The sequence below is a fragment of the Octopus bimaculoides genome, chromosome 11, assembly GCF_046866305.1.
Source record: "Octopus bimaculoides isolate indiv1 chromosome 11, ASM4686630v1, whole genome shotgun sequence".
NCBI lineage: Eukaryota > Metazoa > Mollusca > Cephalopoda > Octopoda > Octopodidae > Octopus > Octopus bimaculoides.
The window spans coordinates 62,607,514-62,627,752 of NC_142938.1; the positions used below are offsets into that span (position 1 = coordinate 62,607,514).

Here is a 20,239-nt window from a genome sequence, read left to right on the forward strand (position 1 = left end):
AGAAAGTTACCCTCCAAGGCACAAGTCCAGGCAAGGTTGTGTGTGGAAGGCCAGAAGTCGCCCATACATACCAGCCTCCCCTCTCTGCACCACTGATGTTATCCAAGGGAAAGGCAAAGGGTAATACAGCTTGGCACCAGTGATGTCACAACTCATTTCTACAGCTGTGTTAACTGGAGCAACGTGAAATAAAGTGTCTTGCTCAAGAACACAACACGCAGCCTGGTCTGGGAATCAAACTCACAACCTCACGATTCTAAGCTCGACGCTCTAACCACTGAGCTATGTGCCTTCACATATATTATATATATAAATCATGTATATATATATATTATATATATATCATGTATATATATTGTATGTATATATATATATATATATATATATATATATATATATATATATATATATCATATATCATCATCGTTTAACGTCCGTTTCCCATGCTGGCATGCGTTGAACGGTTTGACTGGGTCTGGGAAGCCAGGAGGCTGCACCAGCCTCCAGTCTGATCTGGCAGTGTTTCTACAGCTGGATGCCCTTCCTAATGCCAACCACTCCAAAAGTGTAGTAGGTGCTTTTTACATGCTACTGGCATAGGGGCCAGAGGAGGCTGGCAACAACCATGATCGATTGGTGCTTTTTACTTGCCACCGGCACAGGAGCCAGTCAAGGCGCCACTGGTATCGGCCACGTTCAGATGGTGCTTTTCACGTGCCACCAGCATGGGGATCACAACTACAATTTCCATTTGATTTTGATTTTGATGTACTGGGCTCAATAGGTCTCCTCAATCACGGCATGTCGCTCGACGATCCAAGGTACTTTTGAGCGGGCTGATTATGCGACACTGGTGTAGGTTACAACTGTGAACTCACTTTATTTGCCAGGGCTTCTTAGTCACAGCATATCTCTGGAGGTCTCGGTCTTTCATCATTGCCTCTGTGAGGCCCAACTTTCGAAGGTTATGCTTCACCACCTCATCTCATGTCTTCCTAGGTCTCCCTCTACCTCGAATTCCTTCAACTGCTTGGGAGTGGCACTTCTTTACACAGATCTCCTCATTCATCTGTAGTACATGACCATACCAACACAAATGTCTCTCTTGCATGCCACATTTGATGCTTCTTATGTCTAACATTTCTCTCAGAGCATTTACTCTCTGTCGTTTGTGCACACTAACATTACACATCCAGTGGATCATGCTAGTTTCATTTTTTTTTCAAGCCCATGCATGTCTTCAGCATATGTCACGAAACTTGTACAACAGAAATGTATGGAGCACGAGTGCATGCAACATGAACTATTCTTTCATGTTCTTGTTTGTCTCCTGTCCTAGCTGGATTTACATGTTCACTACCACAACCTCATTTAGGCTTAGCAGCCCTTCCTGTTTGTTTTCACTGTCCTGTTTGTGTTACCAATTCTGACCCTACACACAATCACAAATTTTCTTTAATTTGTTTTGCGAGAACAACTGTTTTATCAAAAGCGTATATTGTTGTTAAATGCTCGAAATACAAGACTAGAAAAACAGCCAACAACTGATGAAGGGTCATTCTTTATGTTATTTGTTTTGTTTTCCATTTCTGTCTTTTGTTATTCGAAAGAACAGTTCATTTTCCATGCACTCATACTTCGTACTTTTTTGCTGTACAGGTTTTGTGATATCCTGTGCCCACATATGCATATATATACATGTATAGATGTAAGTATGTACATATACGTATGTATATATGCATATATATATATTATTTATATTATTATATGATTGAACGCCACACATCCTCTTCCAAGTAAGTTTTATCTTAATAAGTCTGATGCGCACTCTATAGGATCTTTTTACTCTTTCATTTTTCTCTCTTTTCTCTCTCTTATTCTTTTATCTCCTCTTCTCCCACTATTCTATCCTATTATTCTGTCACTCTCTCTCCCTCACTCTTCCTCCCTTGCTCACATGGCTCCCATGTGACCATTGGCCATCTTTCTTTCCTTCTCTCCATACTAGCTTGATTTACACATTTCATGACGTCCTGTGCCCACATGTGCATATATATATATATACCCCTCTTGTTCTTCCTCTGTTACTACTACGTATCTCTTTTTTCCCCCTCGTATTTCCTCTTTTTCTTTTTTCCTCTCGTTGCTCACCATTCTTCTACTTCCTCCCTCTCTTTCTCCCTCTACCACTCTCTCTCTTCCCTTTACACCGGCATGGTCACATGCTTCCGGTCAATAATCCTTTCCTTCCTTGGCTTTCGCCAAGTAACACACGCCACTACTTTGTCTCTCTCGGTTCCGTGCCTCATCGCGTTCATACACACATAATTTTTCTCGTCTGGCCGTAAAGCCTTTTCTGTTTGTTTTCCTGTCTTGTTTTTTGTCCGCCACTACATTCCTCCATGGCTAGATTTAATTTGCGTATACAAATTTAATCTGCGATCCATGGGACGAGCCGTTTTAACGTTGCGTCCTGCCCGAAGCTCGTCGAAACACCGGTGTTAAAACGTGGGTAGCTGATGAAGTAGAATGTTCTCTATGTGGCTCGTGTGTTCTCGTCTATGTTTGTTTGCAATGTCCTGTACCCAGATATGCACCTATACATACAGGTGGATGTCGGTATGCACATACCTGTACGTATATATGCATATACTCATTTACTTTTGTTTATATATATATATATATATGTGTGGATGTGTGTATTTTTCCCTTGTTTACTATTAACACAGAAAAAATAGATAAATAGGTACCAAGGTAGCAAAAATCCACACAAGTAAAAAGGGTATAACGCCTTGTTTTTAAAGGTAGAAACTCTGGGTTTACATGAAATATTTTGTATAATATATATAAATAAATAAGTGGAGTTAAACGCAGGTGCTATTCAAATTCTTTTATCCAACACATGTTTCGAAGATATCATTGGTATTATTCCAAAGGAATAAAATGGTGTAAAACAATGTAATCTTCTCTTCGGGGAAATGAAGAAATAACACGCGTCAATAAAACATTTTACCAGAATATGATGGATATGTAAAGTGATGAACTAAACGCTATTAAGTTTTAAAAAAAAAAAACGTTAGAGGATATAATATCAAAGGTAGCCTATAGAAAGAGGAGGGGTAAAGGAAAGAAAAAATCAGAAACCAAATAAATGAGAAGTATAGAACGATATGCAAATTAAATAAAACCCTAAAGTCTTGCAAAATGATATATCTAGTGAAAGTGAAATGTAAGAAGAAAATCGATGTTTAAATTATATATAATGATAGATATCACTAATATGAACTGAAGGTGTGTTTCTGACAATGTTTACATTGGTAAGCATGCTCTATAACCGTGTTTACAAGGGGATTTATAGGAAAAAGAATAAAAAATAGTTCAGAATTACAGAGAAAACAGAATTCCTTGCCTTTATCATAAGGGGACGAAACTGAGATTGGTTGATTCTCTCAATTTCGTTCCCTTATGATAAAGGCAAGGAATTCTGTCTTCTCAGTAATTCTGAACTATTTTTTATTCTTTTTCCTATGAATCCCCTTGTGAACACGGTTATAGAGCATGCTTACCAATGTAAACATTGAATATATATATATATATATATAATAGCACCAGGCTGACCAAAGCTTTGTGAGTGGATTTTGTACACAGGAACTGAAAGAAGACTGTCGTATATATGTGTATATTTGTGTGTGCGTCTGTCTTTTTTGAACCCCACCATCACTTGACAACCAATGTTGCTGTGTTTACATTCCCATAACTTAGCTGTTTTGGTAAAAGATACTGATAGAATAAGTACTAGGCTTACAAATCCTGGGGTTGATTTATTTGATGAAGGGTGGTGCTCCAGCTTGGCTGCAGTAACATGACTGAAAACAGTAAAGCAATAAAAAACTATGCCATTTGAATCCTGAGCAATGCTGAGTAAATCTGCTAGTATATATATCTACTACATATGTGGGAAATTCTGTCTGTAGGTGCGTTTGTGGAGTTATTAGCTAACTGCTCCCACATCGTTTTATTGATTTTGATGAAACATGACATGTGAGTAGAACTCATGTTTAGAAACCTCATAGCATACTCAGATTGTTGCAAAAAAAATCGAAAATAGGGCCCTTGGAAGGGATCCTTATATGTAGCTAATATATCTTATTTTAAAAACCAAGGGAAATAACCCATTCGACCCTGGAAGGGATCCTTATATATATATATATATCCAAGGGAAATACCCATTCATTTTCCTAAATTATTTGGTAAAAATGAAACTGAGTATTCTTATTTCTTACTATTTGAACTGTTAGAGTTATTTTCGCAATTTATCCAGTACAACCCATAAACAAGTAAATAGCATTTTCCTAAACAATAGATCCACTTATTTCGGTTAGTGACTTATTCACGAATATACCAACACTAGCGCCCTTGAGGGTAATATTCTTTGGGAAAGCACAAAAGCCCTTTTCAGAGTTATTTACTTTGAATTGTTATTATCTCATATCTGATTAGCCTTTTATTACGTAACATGCTTCATGATTTTAGTATACATACCTTACTAATATTTCCTCCTATGTTCTATATACTCTGGGAACGCATTAAAGCCCTTTTCGGGGCTAGTTTATGTGAATTCTTACTATCGGGTAACTAATTTCACATTATTACATAGCTAACTTCACAACTTGGGTATTCACAACTTATTGGGGAATTCCTAAAAACAATATCCTGTGTAAGACAGTTTGGTATTCTCTGTAAATGTACAAAAACCATTTAAAGGGCTACATACTTTGCATTGTTCTTATTGGATTAGTGAAACAATTATGAGAATGGAACCAAGGGATAAACCCCACTTTTTTGGGAATTACCAGGTACGTCACCTAGTATATATATATATATATATATATATATTTACTTAAAATGTTGTTAGTTATGGCCACTCACTGAGTGACTGTTTAATGTCTGCCTTCCAAGCTGGCATGGGTTTGACAGTTTCACAGGAGCTGGCCAAGGAGAATACTACCCCAGACTACTGTACCTGTTTTGGCAGGGTTTTATGGCTGGATGCTCTTCCTAACACCAACCACTCTGCACCAGCACAGTTTTGGCATGGTTTTTACAGTTGGATGCCCTTTCAAATGCGACGAGAAGAGGGAGCATTGGAGGAGGTAATATGGTGTCAAATGACAAAAGGTTAGAGCATGACAGAGAAATAGAGAGGTAGAAACAGGTGTCTTGTTATAGAGAAGGTACATGGTTACCCAACCAGAGAGAGAGGAAGAGAGAGGGAGAGAGAGATGATATATATATATACACAAGTGTGAATGTGTGTGTGAGAGAGAGGAAGAGAGAGAGAGGGATCATCCTTTCTCTCTTCACTTTAGCAAAACTAAAACAAAACTATTTGGATGGTGGTGGTGGTGGTGGTCATCGTCATTGTAGTAGTAGTAGTTGTAGGAGGAGGAGGATTACACTAGACAGTAAAATACAAAACATGAGAAATAGGAGTAGAACAGATCTTTCTTTTTTTTAATGGAGCCAAAAAACATGAAAAATCTAAGGAGCAACTCACCTGTGGACAGTAATAAATTCACTGTTAAGAGCAACAATATATGGATGGACATAACCAACACTCACTAAGTCATGTGACCATTGTAATGGAGGTCTTTGTGAAATCCCATCTGAGGTTACAAACATCCCAAGAGAACTGGGGCCACCAAGGAGGAAATCACCCTAGAGAAATATACATATATATTATTTATATATATTTTGGTCCATCAAGACGGTTGCAATATTTAAATTAGTTTCATAACACTGTAAAGTATACATACAATGGTAAACAATACACCTTCTTCTCGAATTACGACTGAGTTCTGTTCTGACTGACAGGTTGTAAGTCAATCTGGTCATATGTTGGATTTATATTTTTTCAACACTATTTTCAATTAAACGGTTATAAACATACAGTCTAAATCAATAGCCTTCCTTGACTTCATGGCTGGCACATCTGTTGATGAAAGCCTTTTCCTTTTACCAGTTATTTTAAGGGTATTTCAGATACAACTGTAACAAATCCACATGCGACTCATGTTGAAAGTGACTGAGTGAGAGACAGTGGCAGGCAGTGGATGCTTGGGTCTGGGGGAGGTCTGCATTGTCAGATGCTGCCAGCTATCCTATGCACAGCTGCCCAACATCTGAAAATCAGTTTTGTATTTATTTATTTATTTATTGTGGTTGTAACTGTAGATGGGTTTGGTCATAAGTTGAGGAGAAGGGGTATATTAAAAAAAAAGCAAAAAAAAAGCAAGGTTAATCCCTTTAACATTTAAACCAGACATATCCAGCCCAAATATTCTTGCTTTATATTCAAATTGGTCAGATCCTGCCTTTAACACCTACCCAACAATGTTATTCTAAAAGTAAATAATCATGTAATTGAAATCTCAAAGCTACAAGAATAATTTTAGACAATGTGAATATAGTTTTTTGCTTGCTTGCTTTGCTTCATGCTCTTGCTTGATGGGCCTGGGGGTCATCCCAGGTTAGTGGTCCCAGAGATATCATCACGCATAGAGCTGACCAGGTCCACCTGTGCTCTTCCCTGCTGGAAGTCCTGTGCCAACCTCTCTGTATCCTCCAAGGTTATGGTGAGCCTATGGAGATCTTCCCCAATCATGCATCCAGCCATCTGGTGTGAGGCCTGCCATAAGGCCTCTTCCAGCCCACAGCTGCAATGTTGAATGAGAGTAAAGCCCTGGTAGGATGATTTAGTGAGAGACAAAGGACATGCCTGTACCAGTGCATGCAACAGTTATGAGGTGAAGGAATGCAGGCTTATGCATGCATGCATGCACTCAGTTTTTTGTTGGAAATGTATCACATTTGACAGAGTAATCTGAATGTTAACAGGTTATAGATGTTCAGGCAAGACCTTTTCTTTTGGCACACATTTCAATTAATATTCTAAAGCAGTGGTTCCCAGACGGTGTAGCGCATCTCATAGGTGCAGCAGAAGAGGATAGCAGGTGAGGTAGAATGATTGAAAGACTAACATTTAGAAACAGTTTCAAAAAATTCATATGCCAAAAATAAATGATTTCAAAATTTAAAACATTATCATGGATTACTTGTAATTGCATACATGAGTCCCAGTATAAATAGTTATAAAGAATTATTAACCGATTTTACTATTGTGATCTTTTTGCATTATATCAAGTATTAAGAATAAAGGAACTAGGGTCTGCAAATTGGAGGAGAGGGTTATCAATGATAACAGGCTGACATCAAATCTGCAGTTATCTCACTTTAACCACTACCATCTCCCCGCTTCTTTCTCTCTCTCTCTCATTCTGAGCCTTTAGTGAGACGTGAGTAAATTTTCATTCTGAAAATGCAGCTCAGAGGAAACGGTTTGGGAACCACTGTTCTAAAGTGTGAACAAGAATATGTAGTTTGGCTTCAAAAATTGCATTTGTTTCTTCAGTTGCATTCGGTTTCTTTATTTCTTTTATCTTTGCTTCAGTCAATGGACTGTGGCCATGCTGGGGCACTGCTCTGAAGAGTTTAGTCAAACAAATCAAACCTGTAATTATTTTTATTTAGTATTTAAGTCTGGCACTTATTCTATAGGTTTGTTTTGCCAAACTGCTAAATTATGAGGACATAAACAAACTAACATCAGTTGTCAAGCAAATTTTTACAACAAGCTTCCACAGTTTCTGTCTACCAAATTCACTTAGAACACATTGATCAGCTCAGAGATATAATGCAAGACACTTGCCCAAAGTGCCACACAGTGGAACTGAACCCAAAATTATAAGACTGTAAAGCAAGCTTCTTAACCACACACCCATACTTGTGGATTTACTATAATTATTATTGTGATATTGTTCTATAGCATTCTGTTTTGAAACTCCTTACATCAAGTGAAATTGGTGAATTATTTCTAAGCACTGATGCATTTCACCTGGTAGAATTTTTAAGGAATTCTATTATTGCAACATGAAACTGTGTATTAACACCCACTCCTAGAATTGCAAATGGTACCTAGTCAAAACCTTACAATGTTGGTGTTAGATTTTGGCAAGAGCATGTATTGTCACTTCTCATTTTCATAACTTTTAGGATTAGGATTAACATGCACAACTGCTGAAGAAGTGGCGTGATAATCAGTGGGTGTAGAATTGGTCGGCTGTTGTTAGTAGACAAGATGGTGCCACTTGGTTCATCATCAGATGATCTCTAGCATGCACTGAATGTGGTTGCTGTTGAGTGCTGTGAGGCAGAGATGAGAATAAGTGTTGTGAAGACTCAGTCATTGGTCCTCCCAAGAAAATCTTCTCAGAGCACTCTGTATGTTAGTGAAACATCACTGAGACAAGTAGAGAAGTTTAAGCCTCTCTATCCTTTGAACTGTCCAGTGTGGGAGGCTCTACCACAGGGCCGGATTGAGGCCCATACAGGCCCTAAGCACTTAAAAGGTTCGGAAAGAGAGAGAGGTGGGGAGGCGGGTTAAAATGAGATAACCGTGGATTTGATGTCAGCCTATTATCATTGATAACCCTCTCCTCCAATTTGCAGACCCTAGTTCCTTTATTCTTAATACTTTATATAATGCAATAAGATCACAATAGTAAAATCGGTCAATAATTTTTTATGACTATTGATACTGGAACTCATGTATGCAATTACAAGTAATCCATAATAATATTTTAAATTTTGAAATCATATTTATTTTTGACATATGAATTTTTTCTAATTTTTCCTCTACTGACCTCATACTTAACATCTATATCACTACTCACCTGTGTCAAAATCCAACAAACAATACAGACCCATTCTTATATCTCCAGACCCCTGATATAACCATATATCATCTACAGACCACCTCCAGACTTAAAATTTCTTTCCCAGGCCAGACTTTCACTTCACCCCTTCATCTTTTAACTCCCATTTTACAAGAGCCAATGAAGATATCAACCGCTTCTAGTGAGCCAACTGGGCAGTTAAGAGAATATATGGAGATGAAGGAACGTGTGTCTCTTTCAGTAAAGATTAATGATGAATTTAACATCATTTTAGCGACAATAGTCAACACTTACTGAAACTTAGGTCTGCCATAAACCTGTTGTATGGGGAATCTGTACACCTCCATGAATGACTAAGTATACTATACTAGTTAGTATAAATGAGCATGCACAGAATAGTCTGAGAGGAGTGTCATATGGGCAGTCATATAGTGTAGAGGGCAAGGAAAGATTGAACAGAGATATTGTGGAGTGTTTGTTGAAGATGCACAGTTGGAGATTAATAAGAAAACATCAAGAACGTTTAATATTATAACAGTTCAGATATAACAGTGACTACAAGAAGGCTACAAGAACTCAGAAGGCTGGAGCTTGACCCTCATTTCCATGATGTATAGAACATGCTCAAGAACATAACACATCACCTGGTCCAGGAATTGGAACTACAATCATAAAAATGTGAGGAGGCAACACCCTAAATCACTAGTCTACATGCCTTTACAATCAACACTACTACCACCACCACCACCACTATTAATTACCACAAAGGACAAAATTAACAACAGCAGCAGCAAATACTTGAAGAATACACAGCACAAATTTAGATCTTACCTTACCGATCCGCTTCACAATAGCTTTTGTGTGTTCATTATTATAAGGAAACAAATCCTGAATGTCCCCAGTTTTGTAGTTGATCATACAGTATTGGTTAGTCATAGCAGCACAAATGTGACAACCATCCAAACCCTGCAATAAAATATAATATTGAGGAATCTATTGTATAGGATTAAGTACAGGGTTAACAAGCCCTCCAAAAGTGTCCCAAGGATTAAGATTACAATTCTTTAGCTCTAAACAGATGATGAACTTTTACAAAGTTCAAGTGAAACTCTCATTTGAGTAATATTGATTTCACATATAAAGGCATGAAACATGACTGTGGGGTTAAGGAGTTCTTGACAATTACATTGTGTGTGTGTGTGTGTGTGTGTGTGTGTGTGTGTGTGTGAATGTCTCTTTGTCTGACACTGCATAATAGTTGTAAATGAGTATCACTATCATACAAGCAATCTCGTTTGATTTCAATATTGGCCATGGAAGGTTGGGCACATGAAAGGCAGCTGGTCATAAAAAACCTGCCTCAACAAATTTCGTCCAACCCATGCCAGTATAGAAAACAAGACATTAAAATGATGAAAATGATGTCAATGGCTCAGTTCAGAGTCAACAGATTGATTTTCCTTTGACTTATAACAATACACTATAAACCCAAACATACATTCGATACTCTGATCCTATTTTAAGGACCAAAGTCATAACACTGCATATTTCTTCTAATGCACACACGCATGCACACATGCAGACATAACTTGATACAAATTCTTTATAGGCCCAACAAACAGGTGCAGCCTAAATTCTGGAAAGGATCCCGGGAGACAGAGTATGGGAGGGAGCCCTCAAGACTTTGCACCTTGAAGGGGGACCAACAACAACATAAGTTATGAACCAATGAGTGAGCATCTATGTAGTTGACTTACATACTAGAAACAGCAGCTGGTTGCCATACTGTCCTAAAAATGTAGGAAAACACATTAGATATTGTAATCCTAAATATATTATACTTGAATAGAAGAATAACATTATGGTTATAGATCAAGTGCTTTTGATCACAGTTGCACAGGACTGAACAATGACAATACAACAGGTGATGAGGTGTGTCTGTCAAAATTCAAATGTGTCTAGTCTTCCTAGTTTTCTTTTCTTTTTGATGTTTTTTTCTTCTTCTTCACTGCTGCTGTCACCACCACCATCACCATCATCATTTAACATCCACTTTTCCATGCTTGCACAGATCGGATGGAATTTATTAAGGTAGATTTTCTATAGCCAGATGCTCTTCCGATTACCTACCTTCACCTGTTTCCAAGCAAGGTATATATTTTTCCCATGGCCAGAAATGTTTTCCATAGATGACTGGAAATGAACAGTGATATTTGTTTACAACCATCACATGATGTCTAACCAAAGGTACAAACACAAGCAAACAGACAGACATATGATGAATTTCTCTGAGTTTCTGCCTACCAAATACAATCACAAGGCTTTGGTCATCTTGCAGCGATAGAGGATAACACTTATGATTGGTGCCACACAGTGGGAATGAACCCAAGATCACATGGTTGGGAAACAAGCTCCTTAACCACACAACCATGCCTGGTTATGTCGTATGATGGGTTGGAGGATATTGCTAGTCATAGACTCGCAAGAATAAAATGTCTTTACCAAAGTTATAACTTGATCGTTCAAGCTGACATCTTTTACATGCATGATACGGTCTTCTGTGACAGTATAAACCTGGACTTGCTTTTTCTTCAGTGAAACACAGATCTGCAAGAAAGAAGATGAATGAAATAGTTAAAGAACTGAAGACATAACAGAGTTGCTACAATCATACATTAGCGAATCTATAATAAAAATTATAAGTTGAACATGTCATCACCATAAACAGAACATGACCTTGAAAATGATAACATAAAGAAGACACTCTATCATCACCATCAGCATCATCACCATTTAACATCCGTTTTCCATGTTACCATGGGCTGGACTATTTGACAGGAGCTAATCAGCTGATCAGCCAGAGAACTGCACCAAACTGCTGTGTCTGGTTTAGCATGGTTTCTACAGATGGATACCCTTCCTAATGCCAACCACTTCAGAGTGTGCTAGGTGCTCTTTATTTTCTAGTCAAATGCTCTTCCTGTTGCCGATTCTCACTTGTTTCCAAGCAAAGTAATATTTCCTCATAGCCAAGTATGACCTCACAAAATATTTAAAATGAATTACACTGCTTGTATGATGGGGTCACTTATAGAGAACTATGACATGACATTAAGACAAGGAGACACACACAAACATACATGCAAGCACATATGTATACACATATATGCACTCATACATAAATATATAACAGGCTTCAGGCTTCTCTCAGTTTCTTATTTCTTTATTGCCCACAAGGGGCTAAACATAGAGGGGACAACCAAGGACAAACAAAGGGGTTAAGTCAATTACATCAACCCCAGTGCGTAACTGGTACTTAATTTATCGACTCTGAAAGGATGAAAAGCAAAGTCGACCTCGGCGGAATTTGAATTCAGAACATAACAGCAGACGAAATACTTGTTTCTTTATTGCCCACAAGGGGCTAAACATAGAGGGGACAAACAAGGACAGACAAAGGGATTAAGTCGATTACATCGACCCCAGTGCGTAACTGGTACTTAATTTATCGACCCCGAAAGGATGAAAGGCAAAGTCGACCTCAGAACGTAACGGCAGACGAAATACTGCTAAGCATTTCACCCGGCACACTAATGTTTCTGCCAGCTCGCCGCCTTTCAGTTTCTGTCAACCAGATCCATCTGCAAGGATTTGATCAGCCTGTGACCATAGTAGAAGACACTTGTTCATGGTGCCATGCAGTGAGACTGAACATAAAACTGCATGGTTGAGAAGCTAACTTCTTGAACACACAGCCAAACCTGCATCTATCAATATAGATTTTCTTCACTGGAAATTAAAGTGAATCTAAGATATTCTGTGTCATAGGTCACTTTGAGAAGAAAAAACAAATCTAAAACAAAAAAACGTATCTCATCCCTGTACTACACAATCATTTCATGAACCTGCAAAGATCTGTATGAGACTGAGTCTATTTATGTGTGCACAGGAGAGATTGATATAAAGCCAAACTTGCAATCTTCAATTCAGTTTCTGTGCCTGTCCTCACCTACGGTCATGCATGTTGGGTAATAACTGAAAGAGTATGATCGCGAATACAAATGGTTGACATGGATACCAAAGGATCTCTGCAGTAATGTTATTCAATAGGGTACATAGCTCAGAGATTAAGGAAGCGCTTCAGGTCAAGCTACTACTTATGAGACCTTACCTGTTGTACTATGGACAAGTCATTAGGATGTCACACAAAGAATCACAAGATGGATCCTTCGAGACTAGTCCACTTGAAGGAGACCTAGGGGTCAACCAAGAATGAGATAGTTGGATAATATACGTAATTCCAGCTGGTTATACTTGGTTAATCCAGCTGGAAAGTGTAATGACAGCTGCTTCTGACTGGACCCCATAGAGGTGGTACTGCAGGACTTTACCCGCTGATTCTTCTAGGAACAGTGGGCAGCAAAGATGGATAGAGTAGAGGGAAAAGACTCCCTTCGGTCATGAATGACCATGGGACTGCACCTAAAATGTTCCCCTCAGAGGCATAATTTCAGGCAAGGTTGTTTTATGGAAGACCAGCACTCACCCATGCATACCAGCCTACACCATCCACACCACTGATGTAATCCAAGAGAAAGGCAAAGGTCAATACAGGGCACCAGTGATATCACAACTCATTCCTACAGCTGAGTAAACTGGAGCAACATGAAATAAAGTGTCTTGCTCAAGAACACAACACACAGCTTGGACCAGGAACTGAACTCACTACCTCATGATTGTGAACCTGATGGGATTGGATGAACACATATACATACATATATAGACATCTAATATATAAAACAAGATATATATATATATATATATATATATATATATATATAAAGATTTGAGACTGAAGCACTTACCTCAACACTAAATGGATTGCTACATGTTGGATTTTCATTCAAACAAAATGATGTGACACCCTTCACCTTGGCTCCACTGGTGATTGGCTAAAAAAGAAATGAAATCAGAATTGTTTAGAATTTGTACAGCTATCAAACCTATGAAGATAAATGAAGACAGTCTGAGAAGATATCCTAATACATCATTATTTATGAAAAACTTGTACATCATCGTTTTAATGCCCACTTTTCCAAGCCAGCATGGGTCAAATTAATTTGCTGTGGCAGATTTTCTGCAGTCAGATGCCCTTCTTGTTTCCAGCCCATTCCTAGTACAAAGCAAGGTATTAATTTCCCATGGCCAGACATGTTTTCCACAAAAGATTAAAAACAGTCAACCTCTCTCATAAGACAATAATGCTCATTTACAACCATCATGTCTCCACAACAACACACACAAATACTTACACACTTACATATACAACAGGTTTCTATACAGTTCCTGTCTACCAAATCCAATCACAAGGCTTTGGTCAGTTTGATATGCATGACAAAAAACTGCAACAAATACATACACACACACAGAAAACACATTTCAGAGAATACTTACATATGTAATGTTTGGACATGGACACATTTTCAGTGTTGCATCCTGAAGTCACTGGGTGTTTCCTATCTTACAAAATACATCTTAATCCAGGTGACCCTGCCTAGCATAGTTCTGTAACCAAACATCTTTCTACTTACTCCACCAATCACCTCTTTTCACCCACCCACCCATGCATGCATGCATGCACAAACACACATCTTTCATCTTTCACTTGTTTCAGTCATTAGACTGTGGCCATGCTGGGGTACTGCCTTGAAGAATTTGCAGTCATATGAAACGACCCCAGAACTCTTTACTTTAAGCCAGGTACATATTTTATTAGTCTCTTTAGCTGAATTGCAAAGTTATGGGGACTTAAACAAACCAACACTGGTTGTAAAGTGGTAGTGACAGGGACAAACACAGACACAAAGACACACCCACATAGTTATGCACAGATATATCATCATCATCATTTAACGTGTGTTGTCCAAGCTGGCATGGGTTGGACAGTTTGAGTAGGCTGGTATGCTGGAAGGCTGCACCAGACGCCAGTCTGATTTAGCATGGTTTTCTACAGCTGGATCCCCTTCCTAACACCAACCACTCCGAAGACCAGCACAAAGGAATATCTGGACATCCTGAAGAACTCTATTACTTTAGATGGAGCAGAAGTTTGGGTTTGACAATATGGTGTTTATCCAGGATTCTGCTCCATGCCATGGGTCAAAAACAACACAGGCCTTCCTTGGTGAGATGGTGCCATTTTTTGTGAGGGTCAACATCTGGCCCAGTAATAGTCCACATCTTAACCTTCTCAATTACTTTTCACGGGGCATACTTCAAGCAAGGACCAATGCTTTACCACACTTGAGTGTCAATAGTTTGAAGACCTGAATCGTGCATGTGACATACAAAATCAAAAAGGCAGAGGTTATAGCAACTGCAAAAACATTTGATTCTCATGTGGAGGGAGTAATTGCCCAAAAGGCTGGCCATATTGCAGGATAAATGATTTTGTTGTAAAAAATGTTACATTAAAATTATATCTGTTTACTACCATTATTTTAGTATTTATAACCAGTTTTATGCATCATAAAAATTGTCTCAATTTATCTGCAAGACCCTATATGTGTGTGCGTATGTAAGTTTTTCAGATTCTGGGTATATATAAATAAGAAATTCATTCTAAATTATCTCAATCTCTTCTCCGCTGACATACTACAACGAAGTCTCCAAGATGCAGATAAGATAGAGATTTTTATTTATTTACAGCCTCAACATCTCATACCTTTTGCGCTTTAGTCTGCCCTCTATTATTTATCTTGTTTCTCTCCATGAAATTCAATTGAATTCAGTTGTTGTCTTAAATTCATACTTATTCATTTTCTAAGCTTCCTAAATTCATGCTACTTATATATTCTATTCACCTAGGTTTCATTGCTCTTTTAAAAATTACGAGTTATGCATTGTTGTCTCTCAAATATTTAAAATCTACGATTAAGAGGCCTATCTCCTGGCTGATGGTACCTACCCACCCCTACCCATTTTCCTTTATTCAAAAATTCTTATCGCTCCTTTAAAATTATGGCTTTTAAGTGTTGATTTCTCAGCCCAAGAATTACAGCGTGATGTGCTGCTTGACTGGTCCCCCCTCTCTCTCTCTTTATATATATATATATATGATGATGATGATGATGATCTTTCTCCCGCCATGCCTCCGTCTACCCCCCATCCCTCTCTAAATCAGTCCCTCTCTCTCTCTCTCTCTATCGTAGTTTTTTTCCTTAAGGTTTTCAGGTTCTGGGTATATATAAATAAGAAATCCATTCTAAATTATCTCAATCTCTTCTCCGCTGACATACTGCGACGAAGTCTTCAAGATGCAGATAAGATAGAGATTTTTATTTATTTACGGCCTCAACATCTCATTCCTTTTGCGCTTTAGTCTGCCCTCTATTATTTATCTTGTTTCTCTCCATGAAATTCAATTGAATTCAGTTTTTGTCTTAAATTCATACTTATTCATTTTCTAAGCTTCCTAAATCCATGCTACTTATATATTCTATTCACCGAGGTTTCATTCACCCAACACCCATATATTCTATTCACCGAGGTTTCTATTCACCCAACACCCATACTGTTAGGATTGGCACTCTCAACGTCGGCACGCTGAAAGGTAGATCTGGTGAAATTGTTCAGATGCTTGAACGGAGACGCGTAGATATGTGCTGCATCCAGGAAGTAAGATGGAGAGGAGGTTCTGCGAGGTTCCTCACAGGCAAAGAACACAGGTACAAGATTTTCTGGGCAGAGAACACTGACGGGGTCGGGCGCGTAGGAATACTTCTAACGGAGAAATGGGTGGATAAGGTAATCGAGGTCGTTAGAGTAAGTGACAGAGTACTTAAGATTAGACTAGTGCTTCATCATAGATTAGCTACTGTCATCTCAGCCTATGCACCTCAACCGGGGCTACCAGATGGTCTGAAAGACCAATTCTATGACACCCTCTTGCAAACTACCTCGTCGACGAGTGACAGGGACCTTCTCTTTGTGGCTGGAGACTTCAATGGTCATGTCGGACGTCGTGCTGGAGGCTTCCATGGCATACGTGGAGGCTATGGCTTCGGTTCCTGCAATGAGGAGGGAACCAGACTGCTGGAGTTCTGTGATGCAACCGATCTTATGGTCTGCAATACCAACTTCAGGAAACCTGCCAGTCACCTAGTCACCTACCACTCCGGCAGACACTCTAGCCAAATCGACTACATCCTCGCCAGAAATAGGGAAAGAGGGCGGCTTATAAATGCCAAAACCTACCCTGGCGAAGAATGTACCCCACAACATAGATTAGTAGTTAGCGACTTTGGGATCAAGGCAAAATGGGTGCCCAGAATTAGACCGGCTTGGAGGAGAAGGGTGTGGAAGCTTAAAGACCCTGCAAATGGACAGAGACTTAGAGACAAGTTACTTGAAGCATTTAACGAAATAGAAGGGGATATAGCATCATACAACGTGGAAGACAATTGGAGATTTCTGCGGGACAACCTGTTAAAAGCCACCGACCAGATCTGTGGGTGGTATAAGGTCCCCTCTCAACCCAGAGTAACGTGGTGGTGGAACAAGGAGGTAGACAGGGCTATTAGACAAAAGAAACAGGCTTGGAAGGACTGGAAGAACGGTGGTAGCAGGGAATTGTACCAATGTGCCAGAAGGGAGGCTAGGCGACAGGTTTATTTAGCCAGAGGGGAAGCAGATAAGAAAAGATTTGCCAATGTTCTCCGCCATGAGGACCAAAGACTCGAAGTATTTCGTGTTGCAAGACAGTGTAGGAGAGAGAATAGTGATGTCGTAGGAGAGAAATGTGTTCGCATGGATGATGGTACGCTTGCACTAAATGAGGATGCAAAGAAAGAGGTCTGGAGATGCCACTACGATAGATTGCTTAATAAAGAGAATGAATGGGAGGAAGAGAGCCTGCCATATGTCGACCCAATAGAGGGACCAGCTATCCGAGTTGATAGTACCAGGGTAGATAAAGCAATTAAGAGTATGAAGACCGGGAAAGCCCCCGGCCCATCAGGAATCACTGCAGAGATGCTCAAAATATCTGGCAGTGTTGGCTATAGCCTAGTCACCCGGATTACGAACCAGGTGATACACGAAGGAGTCAGACCCAATGACTGGTGTAGCAGCATCATAGTCAACTGCTACAAAGGTAAAGGTGACGCTTTAGATACAAATAATTACAGAGGCATCAAGCTGTTAGATAAGGTTATGAAAGTTACGGAGAAGGTCATAGCCCAACTAATTAGGGAGCGAATCAATTTAGATGAGATGCAGTTTGGGTTCGTGCCAGGTAAAAGCACTACTGATGCCTTATTTCTAGTAAGACAGCTGCAGGAGAAATACCTAGCTAAGGATAAACCTCTGTACCTGGCTTTCGTTGACATGGAGAAAGCCTTTGACAGGGTCCCCCGATCCCTTATCTGGTGGTCAATGAGGAAACTTGGGATAGAAGAATGGTTAGTGAGAGCTGTGCGAGCCATGTACAGAGATGCTGCCAGTAAGGTGAAGGTTGGAAATGAGTACAGCAATGAATTCCGGGTAGAGGTAGGGGTCCACCAAGGTTCCGTCCTCAGCCCCCTCTTATTTATCATAGTCCTCCAGGCAATCACAGAGGAGTTCAAGACAGGTTGCCCCTGGGAGCTCCTCTATGCTGATGACCTTGCCCTAATTGCGGAGTCACTATCAGAACTAGAGGTGAAGTTTCAGGTGTGGAAGCAAGGTCTAGAATTGAAGGGCCTTAGAGTCAACCTAGCTAAAACCAAAATCCTAATAAGTAGGAAGGTAGATAAAACACAAACCCCTTCAGGTAGATGGCCCTAGTCAGTATGTAAAAAAGGAGTAGGTAGTAACTCTATAAGATGTACCCGGTGCAAGCTATGGACACATAAGAGGTGCAGCAACATCAAAGGCAGGTTAACTAGGAAGTTAGTTTTTGTTTGTGGCAGATGTTCAGGTGCAATAAAGACTGTAAACAAACAGGAAACAACTTCTATCTCATTCCAGGGTGAAAAACTAGAGGTAGTCAATAGCTTCCGCTATCTGGGCGACCAAGTTAGTAGTGGGGGTTGGTGCGCTGAAAGTGTAGCTGCTAGAATAAGAATAGCCTGGGCAAAGTTTAGAGAGCTCTTACCCCTGCTGGCGACAAAGGGACTCTCACTCAGAGTAAAAGGCAGACTGTATGACGCATGTGTACGAACAGCCATGCTACATGGCAGTGAAACATGGGCTGTAACTGCTGAGGACATACGTAAGCTCACAAGGAATGAAGCCAGTATTCTCCGTTGGATGTGTAATGTCAATGTGAATACCCGTCAGAGTGTAAGTATCTTGAGAGAAAAGCTGAACATTAGAAGCATCAGTTGTGGTGTGCAAGAGAGACGATTGCGCTGGTATGGACATGTGGTGAGAATGGATGAGGATAGCTGCATGAAAAAGTGCCACACCCTAACAGTTGAGGGAACCCGTGGAAGAGGTAGGCCCAGGAAGACCTGGGCTGAGGTGGTGAGGCAAGACCTTCGTACATTGAGCCTCACCGAGGCGATGACTACTGACCGAGACCTTTGGAAATGTGCTGTGCATGAGAAGACCCGGCAAGCCAAGTAAGATCGTTGCCAGTGCCCCTGGACTGGCTCTTGTGTGGGTGGCACATAAGATGCACCATTTTGAGCGTGGCCGTTGCCAGTACCGCCTGACTGGCTTCCGTAGGATTTTCGAGCGAGATCGTTGCCAGTGCCCCTGGACTGGCTTGTGCGGGTGGCACATAAAAGACACCATTTCGAGCGTGGCCATTGCCAGTATCGCCTGACTGGCCTTCGTGCAGGTGACACGTAAAAGCACCTACTACACTCTCTGAGTGGTTGGCGTTAGGAAGGGCATCCAGCTGTAGAAACTCTGCCAAATTTAGATTGGAGCCTGGTGTTGCCATCCGGTTTCACCAGTCCTCAGTCAAATCGTCCAACCCATGCTAGCATGGAAAGCGGACGTTAAACGATGATGATGATGATGATAATGATATATATATATATATATATATATATATGTGTGTGTATGTCTAGTGAAATCACAGTCGTGGCAGATACTGGTGTCTCACAATGGCACATAAAAGAACCCATTACACTCTCAGAGTGGTTGACATTAGGACGGGCATCCAGCCATAGAAACCATGCCAAAGCAGCTTACCAGCTCTATCCACACCATCCAACCCATGCAAGCAAGGACAACGGACGTTAAATGATGATGATGATGATGTACGTATGTGTGTATGGGTGTATGAGTCTTTGGGTCCTGTTTGTCACCCCCACCCCACTGCTTGACAGCTTGTATTGGTATGTTTACAGCCTTGTAATTTAGCGATTTGGCAGAAGAGATTGCTAGAACAAGAACCAGGCCTACAAAGAACTCCTATGGTTGATTTGTTCAACAAAAAACTCTCCAAGGCA

The 20,239-nt window shown here is 39.9% G+C and overlaps 1 protein-coding gene across 2 annotated transcripts in view; it reads right to left on the reverse strand.

Annotated features, from left to right (window-relative positions):
* The window catches only part of LOC106883360 (transforming growth factor-beta receptor-associated protein 1), an 83,077-nt gene that overhangs the window by 51,082 nt on the left and 11,756 nt on the right, over positions 1-20,239 (reverse strand). For both annotated transcript variants that reach the window (XM_052971885.2, XM_089360211.1), the window contains exons 5-8: positions 13,661-13,747; positions 11,298-11,402; positions 9,627-9,761; positions 5,558-5,718 (exon numbers count right to left, since the gene is read on the reverse strand). In XM_052971885.2, the coding sequence (XP_052827845.1) occupies positions 5,558-5,718; positions 9,627-9,761; positions 11,298-11,402; positions 13,661-13,747 (488 nt within the window). The remainder of the gene's footprint in view (positions 1-5,557; positions 5,719-9,626; positions 9,762-11,297; positions 11,403-13,660; positions 13,748-20,239) is intronic.